The 12,248-nt window shown below is 46.2% G+C and overlaps 1 protein-coding gene across 3 annotated transcripts in view; it reads left to right on the plus strand.

Annotated features, from left to right (window-relative positions):
• KIF5A (kinesin family member 5A) overlaps positions 1-10,284 on the plus strand; it is a 30,088-nt gene extending 19,804 nt beyond the window's left edge. For 2 of the 3 annotated variants that reach the window (XM_049883688.1, XM_049883687.1), the window contains exons 20-30: positions 258-359; positions 1,195-1,255; positions 1,496-1,567; positions 1,698-1,802; positions 2,571-2,591; positions 4,712-4,928; positions 5,199-5,352; positions 5,683-5,765; positions 6,182-6,209; positions 6,686-6,800; positions 7,869-10,284. In XM_049883688.1, the coding sequence (XP_049739645.1) occupies positions 258-359; positions 1,195-1,255; positions 1,496-1,567; positions 1,698-1,802; positions 2,571-2,591; positions 4,712-4,928; positions 5,199-5,352; positions 5,683-5,765; positions 6,182-6,209; positions 6,686-6,764 (922 nt within the window). In that variant the 3' untranslated portion in view covers positions 6,765-6,800; positions 7,869-10,284. The remainder of the gene's footprint in view (positions 1-257; positions 360-1,194; positions 1,256-1,495; positions 1,568-1,697; positions 1,803-2,570; positions 2,592-4,711; positions 4,929-5,198; positions 5,353-5,682; positions 5,766-6,181; positions 6,210-6,685; positions 6,801-7,868) is intronic. The other variant, XM_049883689.1, reaches the window with a different exon arrangement.
• Positions 10,285-12,248: the final 1,964 nt, after the last annotated feature.

Consider the following 12,248-nt stretch of genomic DNA (forward strand, 5'->3'; position numbering starts at 1 on the left):
TCACAGGCCAACTTCAGGAGCTACAAGGAGTCAGGACCAGTCCCTAGCTTTGAGGTTCTCATGATTAGATATCTCAGGATTCCTTCCTCTATCATGGAAACAATGACCTGAGTCTGCCTCTGATATCCAAAAGTAGATCCATCAATTCTAAGTGAACTCATTTGTACAAGAAGGAGGAATACGTTTGGAGAGCTAGTCTTCCCTTTTTCTCTCTCTCTTTTTTTTTTTTCTCCCTAATTCTTCCTTACCCTCCATAGCCTGAATCAGAAGCTCCAGCTAGAGCTGGAGAAGCTCCAGGCCGACTATGAGAAGCTGAAGAATGAAGAACACGAGAAGAGCACCAAACTACAGGAGCTGACGTGAGTGACAGGCCTGCCTGCAAACCTGTGGTCATAGTGGTTGAGAACTGCCTACTCAGACACACTTGCAGAGGCAAGACGCACATGTAGGCGTGAATATGGCGACTCACATGAAGCAAATGCCTCAAAAGATAAATTGGTAGGGTGGGGATGGAGGAAAAAACAAGACTATCAGAAATGACCAATGTTGAGTATTACCTGACATGGAAAGATGTTTGTGATGTTCCGTTAAGTGTAAAAAGTAGGTTACAAAACAGTATGAATGGCATGATCCCTTAAAAATTTATATGTGGATGTATATGGAGAGAAAGAGACAGAGAGAGACACAGAGTATCTTTGGGTACTAGAGGTGGCTCGTTGCTTGACTGCTAACTGAAAGGTTGGCAGTTCAAACCACCCAGAGGTGCCTAGGAAGAAAGGCCTGGCACTTTGCTTCCAAAAGGTCAGCCTTGAAAACCCCATGGAGTGCAGTTCTACTCTGCAACATATGGGGTTGCCATGAGTCAGAATCAACTCCACAGCAACTGGTTTGGTTTTTGGTATGTATATATATGTGTACACACAGACACACACACACACACACGCATAGTAAAAATAGTTCGAAAGTAGGGACACCAAAATGTCAATGGTGGTTTCATCTGTAGGAGGTTTCATCATGGGCTTTTTATAAAAACTCATTTTACTGCCCCTTTTTTTTTCCCTAACTTTTGCACAACGAACAAGAGTGACTTGTATAATAAAAAGTAATAAAACAGGAATGAAAGGAGGAAGAGATGGAGGAAGGAAGGAATCCCGAGGAGTCTTTCTGTTTCCCTCCTTCTTATCTCTGCTGCAGATTTCTATACGAGCGACATGAGCAGTCCAAGCAGGACCTCAAGGGCCTGGAGGAGACAGTTGTAAGTGATATTCTTCTGTGCCAAGTTAGAGAGTCAGGGGAGTTTCTTTTCCGCACCCAACTTCCTCCTAACCCCATTCCGCCTGCCTTTCTGCAAACAGTCTGTGGCATATTCAGGACACTTCTTTTCCTAAAGGATGAGTGACTCACCTGACCACATCAACTGAAGGTTCTAGTAATGCTGGAGGGAGAAGGTTGACCTAGTAATTGACTGCCCCAAATTTTCCATCATTCTTTCCAGGCCCGGGAACTCCAGACCCTCCACAACCTTCGCAAGCTGTTCGTTCAAGACGTCACGACTCGAGTCAAGAAAGTGAGTGCCATCCTCAGAGTCTTCTCCGGCCCCTTGCTGCCTTCAGTGGGATTGGCTCAGCCTGGACTGGGTAGGACCTGTTGGGACTTGGCCTCAGGACAGTCACCTCTTCCCCTCTGTCTTACATCAGAGTGCAGAAATGGAGCCCGAGGACAGTGGGGGGATTCATTCCCAAAAGCAGAAGATTTCCTTTCTTGAGAACAACCTGGAACAGCTTACAAAGGTTCACAAACAGGTAAGGGTGGAGAAGCAGTGAAGACAATGTTTGAGGCCAGGTACCCGGATACCCAAATCTTTGGAGTTCCCCTGGATTTAGAAAACCTAGCTGCGTGTTTTCCCCCCTTCTGCCTTTTACCTTCCCTACTAATTCCTTATTTATACCATTTTTTGGTTCCAGTTTTACCTTGCTCTTTGTTCCATGCTTGTTTTCCCCTCTCAAAGCTCCCAACCCATCTCTGTTAGATGTGGAATTTCTCAGCCCTGCCTCGGAGGAAAGAATCCCTGGGTGGTGCGATCAGTTAGGCGTTCAACTATTAACCAAAAGGTTGGTGGTTCGAACCCACCCAGGGGCACTTTGGAAGAAAGGCCTGGTGATCTGCTTCCAAAAGGTCACAGCCTTGAAAACCCTATCGAGTGCAGTTCTACTCTTGCGTACATGGGGTCACTAAGCACTGTCATTGACTGGAAGGCAACTTTTTTTTCTTTTGTGACCTTGGAGGGAGAGGTTGAACCTCACAGAGGTTTAAGAGGCATAGGGCTGCAACTCTACAAGAGGGATACTAGCCTACACTTTAGCCTGAGATAGAAGACAAGAAGAACAAAGGGACTTGGTTCAGTTGAACTTCTTTTGCAAAGAGCACTCCACCTGCCTAGGCCTGGTGCGGGCATGCAGGGAATTTAATTATGTCCTCCAGATGGTCCACCCAGCTCCTGGTTGGGGCCAAACTCCTGTGTATTAAGTTGCTGCCTCTCTGTCTCCCTCCTTGCTGCTGCGGTTCCTTAGGTGGCTGGCTGGGTTTCAAAGGTATGGGGTGGGGAGGTAGGAGGGGCAGTCCAAAGGAGTCAGGACAGGAAATGTTTGGTGCCTACAGAGCAGAAGCATCCTCCCTAGCACCAAATATCTGAGCCTTGGAGACCAGCTCAATAGTCTGTCAACTGGCTCTTTTAACTGATTCATAAGATTAACTCTCCCTAACCTCTACCTCATTTGCTTCTTTTCAAAGCCACCTTAAAATTCCATTCAAACTCATGTTCTCCCTAGCTTAGAGCTTAAGTTTCTTTTTTTTCCCAGTGCAATGCCCAGCATATGTAGTAAATAGTACTATTATTTTTTGGGGTGAAACAATCCCAGCCCTGTGGCCCAGTGAGAATCTGCAGGATTTATTTACAGCAAAACCTGCGAAAGCCAGAACTTGTGTAGGACGGAAGCTTGTCATAGAAGGAAAACTCAAATATTTTCCACTAAAATGAGCACTAGAAAAGTGGACTGCACCCTGTTAAAGGTAGAAAACTTGCAAGACCTGGAAAAACAAGGCAGTCCCATCGAATTCCGGCTCTCACCGGTTCCACCATACTTCATTTGGGCCTGCAGAGGGCTTTAATACTATCTTTTCCCCTTTGCTTATTATAAAGACTGTGTAATAGCATTACAGAAAAGTGGAAGGACATGGGGGAGACACTTGTAGTCAGTTCTGCCACTCTATTTTCATTTCTTTGTGGTCACTTCCCTCCCACCCCAAGTCCAAATGCATATTGCTTTTAAAGGAACTTTTTCCTTGGGAAGCCGCAGGCTGTTTTTTTCTCCCTCATTGAAGCATCTGCCCCTGCTCTAAGAACCAAAAACTACTCACCTATAGAATAAACAAGGTCCCTGGGTGGTGCAAATGGTTTGCGCTTGACTAATAACCTAAAGGTTGGCGGTTCGAATCCACGCAGTGACTCCACAAAGAAAGACCTGGTGATCTGCTTCCGTTAAGACTATAGCCAAAAAAACCTTATGGAGTAGTTCTACTCTGTCACACATGGGGTCACATGAGTTGGAAACGACTCAATGGCAATGAATTTTGGTTTTTTGGGGGGTGTGTTTTTGTTTTTTAATAGAATAAATAGAGGACCTACAACTTCCTGCCTCAGCTTACTCAAGACTAGAAAGGGAAAGGAGAGAGATACAGAAACTTCTTAGTTAAGAGAATCTCAATAGCCAGGGCTACCAGCCCTGTTACAAATTAAGCTAAACTATTGTCACAGCAAAACGGTATTTATAATCTATAAATTGTCCAAAATCAAAGCTGCGGAGAAATATCTTCAGCTCCTGTTCCCTTTTCCTCAGTGTTCCCTGCTACACCGATTTACCCAACATCATCCAAGGCCCCATGCCTTCTGCAATCTCTAGTGCCCCCAGTTGTTGTGTGGAACCTTGTAAAAAGATCAGGAAGTCTTTTCTGGCTGCGAGGTGGTTGCTGCCATGCTCTAGCTTTATTTAAACGGGGGAGAGACAGCCCAGGAAATCCTTGAGTGTGAAGGCAATGAGCACAAGGCTGTGAGACTGCAAACATTTTCTTTCCTTCCTGTGGGGTCCTGTGTGTGTATGTGTGTGGGGTGGGGGGCTCCTGTTTTCCAGCTTCTGCTCCTGCTCTGCACTGCGCCTAACCCCTACTCATTGCCCTCAATACCATATCCACCCTCAACACTGCTACCATGTTCTTGCTGCCCATCCTTTGCATGACCACGGAGCCGCCTCTGGGTAAAGGGGTGCCTTGTCCCCATAGTTGCCCTGGGGCTGTTGCTATGATACAAGCTGTGAGATATTGGGGAGGGGGTCCTAGACCAAAACGAGCCTGGGACCCAGTGCTGTCACAAGAGTTCTGGGATACAATGGAGATGGTATACTTTGTTGCCCAGAAGGTGATGTAACTTTTTAATGCGTGACCACCCTTTGCTCAGACAGAAGGAAAGACCCAGAATAAACAGCATATTAGGTGATGGGAATGGGTCCTTTCAGTGAAACACCGTGTTTGCCTCTTCTCTGACTCTTGATGTTTCTTTATTCTCTCTCCCCACTTCCCACCCCCACACTCCACTGGGTGGCTCTATCTTGGGTTGCTCGCCTTTCTCTTGGCCTCTTCCCCTCGGCTCACCCCACAGCTGGTACGTGACAATGCAGATCTGCGTTGTGAGCTTCCTAAATTGGAAAAACGACTTAGGGCTACGGCTGAGAGAGTTAAGGCCCTGGAGGGTGCACTGAAGGAGGCCAAGGAGGGCGCCATGAAGGACAAGCGCCGGTATCAGCAAGAGGTGGATCGCATTAAGGAGGCTGTTCGGTACAAGAGTTCGGGCAAGCGGGGCCATTCTGCCCAGATTGGTGAGTGGAGGGTGCATGTCAGTAGGCAAGGTGGGATTACCACCTGGAGCAATTTTTCTAGCAAATTCCTAAGTGCCAAGCAACTAGATTATTGCTTTTTACCCACCCCCAGCCTTACCCCTTCTCAAAAAAAAAATAAATAAATAAAAGTATAAAAGTAGATTATCTTACAAGCAACTCAGTTCAATCCAGCTGGATGACCTCAGTGAGCAAGGCATCTGCAGGGTAACAAACAGCCTCCTCATAGTCATTTTTCTTTCTTGACCTCAGCCAAACCCGTCCGACCAGGCCACTACCCGGCATCTTCACCCACCAACCCCTACGGCACCCGGAGCCCTGAATGCATCAGTTACACCAACAGCCTCTTCCAGAACTACCAGAATTTGTACCTGCAGGCTGCACCTAGCTCCGCCTCAGATCTGTAGTGAGTGACCAGGGAGGGGTGTGGGCTGGAGTCCCAATCCAAAGATCTCTGGACCTTATGAGGCCTAGGGTTGGGTCAGTTACTGGGTGAGATTTAATTATTTTTCTAAGTAGCTTCCTTTCTAATCCTTTCTCAACGTCATACATGCACCTCTGATTAGCAGATGGGCCTCTGCCCTCCCAGCCTGGGGCCATGTTTACTGTCTTCAGTTCTCTGGGGGGTGGGGATAGCTCTGTTCCTGAAGGTGCAGGTGCAAAGGTAGTGGTCTGGTGGTCCTCAGAATAGTGGAAGGTGGGCGCCAGAAGCCTCATTTCTCTCTGCTCCATCCAGCTTTGCAAACTCCTGTGCCAGCAGTGGGGCCACATCTTCCGGCGGCCCCTTGGCTTCCTACCAAAAGGCCAACATGGACAATGGTGAGTGAAAAAGATGGGTACTCCAGCCTCTGGGATCCTCAGAGCAAGCAGAGAGGTATAAGAAAACTAAGTGGCCCTGTAGCTACAGGTCTGATACTGCCTATCCCTTTAGGATATCAGGCTCTCTTAGAAGTGGATTCCTCCTATTACCTTGTCTATCCCCACCTTTACCTTCCTATTCTCTCTTCCTCTCCTTAGGGAGGGGTCAGGGAGGCTTTTTCCTTAAACAAAATAATGATGCCTCTTGGGGTAGTTGGGGATAGAGTGCAACAGTCCCATAGGTAGCTATGCTCCAAAGAGTCTTACCTTTTTCTTAAAGGGATTAGGGTGAGAGAAGGTTTGGGGAGACTCTTACTAATGCCCAATCTCCTGTTTTCTTCTTGTAACCCTGTGTTTTCAACAATGGATCTCTTCAGGAAATGCCACAGACATCAATGATAACAGGTACACCAGTCCCCACTGCCCTTGGGTTTTCTGGGTAGAGTTAGAAGAAATTATTACGTTTCTCTCGTGCCCTTCTTAAAGGTTCCCTGGATCCTTTGGGGGAAAGAAGAAGAAATGAGAACTGTTGTCTTATCACTGTGTTCATCCAGGAGCTCCCAGTCATTCCCCTGCCTCAGTGCGGCCCACCGTCCCTTCACCCAGTTCTTCTGTGGCTTATCCCTTTTCCAGTTTGGGGAAAATGCCATGGACATTTGATGACCTGTGTTTCTTTCTTACTTTTTGGGAACTTTGTGACCTTGGGCAAGGCAGCTACATCTCTCTGGCCTTGATTTTCCATGTGTTCCTGTCAACCATGAATCATCCCTCCCTTTGCTCTCTCATAGGAATGCATTTAGAGCCAAGTGGTCCCGACAGGAATGCTTCCATTTATAGAGTTGGCAGTGCTGTGATGGTGGTGCACTCTTCTTTTCCTCCAGGAGTGACCTGCCATGTGGCTATGAGGCTGAGGACCAGGCCAAGCTTTTCCCTCTTCACCAAGAGACAGCAGCCAGCTAATCTCCCACACCGACTGCTGGATACCTGCACTTACAGGTAGCTTCGGGCCTCTTCCTCTGACCAGCCTCAGGTTGCCTCCTTTCTAGCCCTTTAGCCTCTCTGTTCCTCCTGCCCTTTTTTTTTTTTTTTTACCATCTCAAAACTTTTAGTATCCAGTTACCCGCTCAACTCCTGCTCTCCTTTCCTGGGGGCTTCCTCTGTACTGCTCTGTGTCATCTGGCCACCGTCTCCCCCTACTCCCTTAGGCTTTTGGCTATTGTAGTAACCACAGTACTACCTTTCTGCCACTAGGGGTCACTGCCACATATCAGAAGTGAGCAAGGGCCTTTGTAGCTCTAGAGTGGCACATTGGTCACAGAATGTAGACATTAGGAGCCCTTGGGAGAGCATACCAATCCTACCTATCCTTCCACCCTAAAATAATGTTGGATGGATAGCTCTTTTCCGAACTGAGAAGTCTCCAGTCAAGGAGATGTTTGATTTCCGGCCAGACCTGTTTCCTATCCTCCGCATATTTGTATATACCACCAGCAAGTTTTAGAAGGTTCCTATGAAGCCTAACCTTTTGTCCCTCTAGCTTCAGTGTCAGTACTCCCCTCCCATCTTGCTCAGTGGAGGTGGGAAGCAGTTGTCTCCCCACCTCCCAGCCCCTCCTTTTCTACCTCTGCCCCCAGGCCCTCTCCCTAGCAGCATAGGCACCCTCCTGGTTCTTCTGGGTCACCAGGCTTTTCACCAACGTTGCTTTAGGGCCCAGAACTGGGCACTGGGATCCTGTTCTACTGCTCACTTTGGAACCTTGAGGAATTAAAAGAGAACAGCCTCTTAGCTGGGCTGCATCTAAGCCATGTCCTTCCCAGGATACTAGGCCAGGCACACAGCAGAAAGAGACCAGAAGCAAAGAAGCAAGAACAGGGAAGGAGATGTTAGGGAAGGTCTGGGGCTGGAGGAGCAGGGGGTGGGAATGGGATATCTGTACATTGGTGTTAAAGGAACATGACTATAAACCAAAGTTTGTGCAAATGCCACCCTGTTCCTTGGGAGCCAAGAGCTCAGCACCTGGGCTGCAAGGTGATTCCTCACACCCTTTTTTTCTTTCTTCCCCAGTTTCTAAGAGGGACTGAGGCCTCTTCTCTCAGCATGCTGCAAACCTGTGGTCTCTGATACTAACTCCCTCCCCAACCCTTGTTGTTCAACTGTACTATGTTCGATGTCTTCTCTTACTCTGTATCTCTTTGTACTCTGTATCTAGATATCAAAAGCTGCTGCTATGTCTCTCCTCTCTGTCTCACTCTCTAAGTATCTAACAATGTATCTAGCAATTTCTAAGCATAGTCAACCCTCCTCATTTGGGGTAATAGAGTGGAGGGTGAGTATTTCTTCTTTTTTTCTCATATATTTGTCTCTCACACTGAGTGGTGTTAGTCACTGAGTAGAGGTCACAGAGATGATTAAAAGAAAAACGAGAGCTAGAGGGCTATGGCCCTATTTTCTCTCTCTCACACACACGCACACACAAAAAAAGCCTTAAGCAGAAGAATGTCTTAGCATCATAAGAAGACACAGAAATAAACTCTTCCTCCCTCCCTTCTCACATAGATCACAGGTAGGGGTCAATTGGAAGGGCTGCTAAATCATATGTATAATTTTCTTCATACACCCCCTCACCCCAACCAAGGGATTCCAGGTGTTCACCTCTGGAATGAGTTGGCCTATTGCCTCCCTCTTCTATTCTCCCCTGGACTGAGAACATGGATCATTTCCCTTTCTCTTCCAATCTTCTTTGATATCCTTTACCCCACAGCTCATGACCAGAACCCAGAGTTGATTAAAAATATTTTGAAAAATTGAGGAGGCAGACCCCTCCCAACAATCTGTCAAATAGGTTGCTCATCTGTCCGTGGTGATAGCTATGGGCAAGCATAGTCAAAACTATTGATTCCTTGGGTTTAGGCATGAACAAGCTGGGAAATTCCTTTTGTGTGTGTGTGTGTTTGCCACAGTTGCCCTCAGATTGAAGTGATCAGCTGGATTCCTTTCTCTGTCCTATATTGGGCTGCACGTTCCTCCCATCTCCATCTTTTGGTCTGGGGGCTCTCAGTTCACTGGCAAAACATTTATCTCTAGATACCTTCCTTTCCAGCAGGAGCCTGATTAACCCCAATACACATTTTTTATTTTTTCACAGAGTTTTTTCTTTAATGTTCCCATCTGGTATTAAGTGCACTTTAAGGAAAGGAGCGGGGCAGATTTTCCAGAGGTGAGAGAGCTCATGGGCTTAACCCGAGGGCTCTTCCACCACTACACTCTCAGCCCACATGCCCCCTGGAGACTTGAGAGGGCTGTTGTTTTGGTTTCACACAGTCCTCTCTGTCCACATGGTGCTCAGGTGGTTTTCCAGGTAAATGCAGTGATGGAGAATGAAGGTCACTAGCCAGCCCAAGTTAAGAAAGAAAGTCTGGTGTCCAGATAGCCAGTCTTATCTGGGCTAGAAGACCAGGATCCCCCAGCAGCAGGCATCCATCACCTAGATTCTTCTAAGTCAGGCAAGAAAGCTTAGTGTGAGTGCCAGCTGGTAAATACAAACTTTATTAGTGTGTTACTCCTATAAGGGAAAAAGTCCCTGCTCCCTTTACCTGTTAGGGCCCTTTTCACAATTAAGGAGAAATGCAAGGAAAAAAAAAAAAAACAAAACAGGGGTGTGGGATAAATTCCAAAGTGGCAGTTTTCAAACATTTTTAAGAACAAATCTTACATAGAACCTAATATATAAAAAATAGCTGAAAGTGACACAGACCTGGGTGGTTTGCATCTTCTTTGTTTGGTGGAAAATGCCTCATTACTTGAGGAGCCCTTGAGACAGTACTAAGAGCCTCTGAGGTTCTGCACAGCAGTTTGAAAACCACCACTCTGAGGAAAGGGTTCAACGTGGCTCCCCTTCACTAAACCTCCAACTCTTAGCAAAGAGCGGAAGGGTAGGTGAGCCGTCCAGACCCAATAGGAGAAGACAATACCTGTGCACCTGTGATCTGGGCATGAAGGGAATCAAGCTGCTAAAGAATTTGAGTCCCCTGCTTAGAGGAATACCAATAAAGGGACTTAAGCTAATATTTGCCACCAGGGCACCTGAAAATCCAGTGGGTTTTATGTAATCTTGCCACTAAATGATTCTTTTGAAAAATACATAAGGAAATGCGAAGGTGTAGGGCAGAGGAAGAGGGAGCTGACACGGAGGGGGCAGCCTTCTCTTCAACAACATGTAAGGGAAATGTAATCCACTTACACAGATGAGAAACGACACACATACAAACCCTTCACCAGAAGCCTCATACTGTGTCCTCCTCCTCCTTCCCACTCTCACTGCATCCGGTCCAGAGAGCCAGGGTCACAAAGGACACCTGGCCTGCCCACTCACATCTGCCAAAATGTTGCATGCCAGCGTGGAAGACAAACCAAACTGCACAAACCCCAGTGTGTATTTACTTGATGTACATAAATACCTTTAAAATAAAAGAAATTCAATGATGACTCTACACTGTTGTAAATCTTCTTTATCGCCGCCCCCCGCTCCCCATCTCACTCCCTTCTTTGCAGGTAATGGCACTTAGAATGTAGTACGTACTCTTCCAGATGTTTTTCTATATATTTATACACAGCTATTTTTTTCACTTGACAAAATATCTTGGAGATCTTTTCAAGTCAATAAACATAGTTTACCTCATTAAAAATATATAATTTTCCATATATTTTTCCTGTAATTTATTCAACCATTCTACTATTGGCTGGTATCTAGGTTGTTTGTAATTTTTAATTAAAAATGTATCTTCTTGTGCTCATCATTTTTCACCCAGACCACCACTGCAGTCTCAGCATCAATTCCTGCCCTCTCCCATGCCTCTCCATCTCTCCCTTGCCAGTATCTCAATTCTCTTGGCCCAAAATCATCTACATCATCACCTTTCTAACACCCATTTCAGAGCAGAGGTATCTTCCCTGCTCCTTCTTCACAGCTTCTGGGAGGAATGCAGAAAACTGCACAACCAAAGAAGGAAAAAAAAAGGGCAACTAAAAACCAAGAAAGGTACCCTGGTGATGCAATGGTTAAGCATTTGGCTGCTAACCAAAGGGTCAGCAGTTCAAACCCACTGGCACCTCCCTGGAAGAAAAGACCTGGGGATCTGCTCCTGTAAAGATCTCATCCTAAGAAACTCAATGCGGCAGTTCTACTCCGGCCTATAGGATTGCTGTGAGGGGTAATCCACTCAATGGCACACAATGACAACAAAATATAAGACCCTACACACCCAACTGGGCCCTCAGTGCTGCTCCTCATTCTATCTGTATGTCTCTTCTTAGTTTCCTCATCTACCTTCCAGAGTAACCTGGTCTCATCCTTCATTCCTGAAAATCTCTTTCCACCCATTTCTCTTAGGCAACAACTTTGTCTTCTGCTTCAAAGGGAAAATTAAGGTGATGGGGCACGGAATTCTTCACGCCCCCCCCCCCACCTACACACTTACCTGTACTTGCACATATCCTTTCCTTTCTCCCTTCTGACAAGTAGTAAATCTCCCTTCTCTGGCTAAAGTCTAAAGTCAGTCCCTGGTAGATCCTTCATTCTTGAGATACTTGCACCAGATCCCAATATATAAAATAACAAAGTGAGTCAGATTTGGGCACTTTGCATTTTCTGTGTTAACTTCTTCTTAACATCTATCTATGGTTTCTTCCCTTCTCCATGTAAGATCTCCTCCCTTTGCCCTGTGTTTGTCTATGTTACTTTCCTATCTTACTTACAATATGTTAAAAGCACTTAAGGGGTCTCCAGTGCCTACTGTCTCCTACCTTAAGTCTTGCTTCTTCCCACTTGTCCAGGTCCAGCCCTACTTTGCTGTTTACGTCTCCTAGAAACAGACTCATTATTTCTTGGCTCCATGCCTTTGTACACTGTTCTACTCAAAAAAAAATTTTTTTTAATTTTTAACCCATAGCCCTGAACTCCACCCAGACTTTGATACCCAGCTCAAAATCTCCATTCTTTTTGAAGTCTTCTCTGACCAGCCACACATCCTTTCTCTACGTCACTAATGTTAGCTCATACACAGCTCCAGTACAGCACTAATCTCTCATATTACAACTTTCTCCTTTGGTCAGCTGGTGCTATTAGACTCTGAATTCCTTGAAGGCAGGAACTGTCATATCCCCTGCTTCAATCAAAGGAGGACAATCAGCACCTACAACAGTATATGGCACAAATAGGTGCTCTATAAATATATGAACGAATAATGAAAAAGGCGCAGCGGGGCCAAAGGTAAGAATTTTGGATTTCCAAGGCCCGCCCTCCCCAGCCCAGGCTTCCTAAAGAAATGTTTTCGGGTTAGGTTCAAGCCCGAGGGCATTAGCAAAACCGGAAAGCGGTGACTTTGCAGCAAAGAATTCCCCGACCTGGGAGTGAGTGAGACCAGCCCTGGCCGCACCCTCGTCGCT

The sequence above is a fragment of the Elephas maximus genome, chromosome 4 (assembly GCF_024166365.1).
Source record: "Elephas maximus indicus isolate mEleMax1 chromosome 4, mEleMax1 primary haplotype, whole genome shotgun sequence".
Taxonomy (NCBI): Eukaryota; Metazoa; Chordata; class Mammalia; order Proboscidea; family Elephantidae; genus Elephas; species Elephas maximus.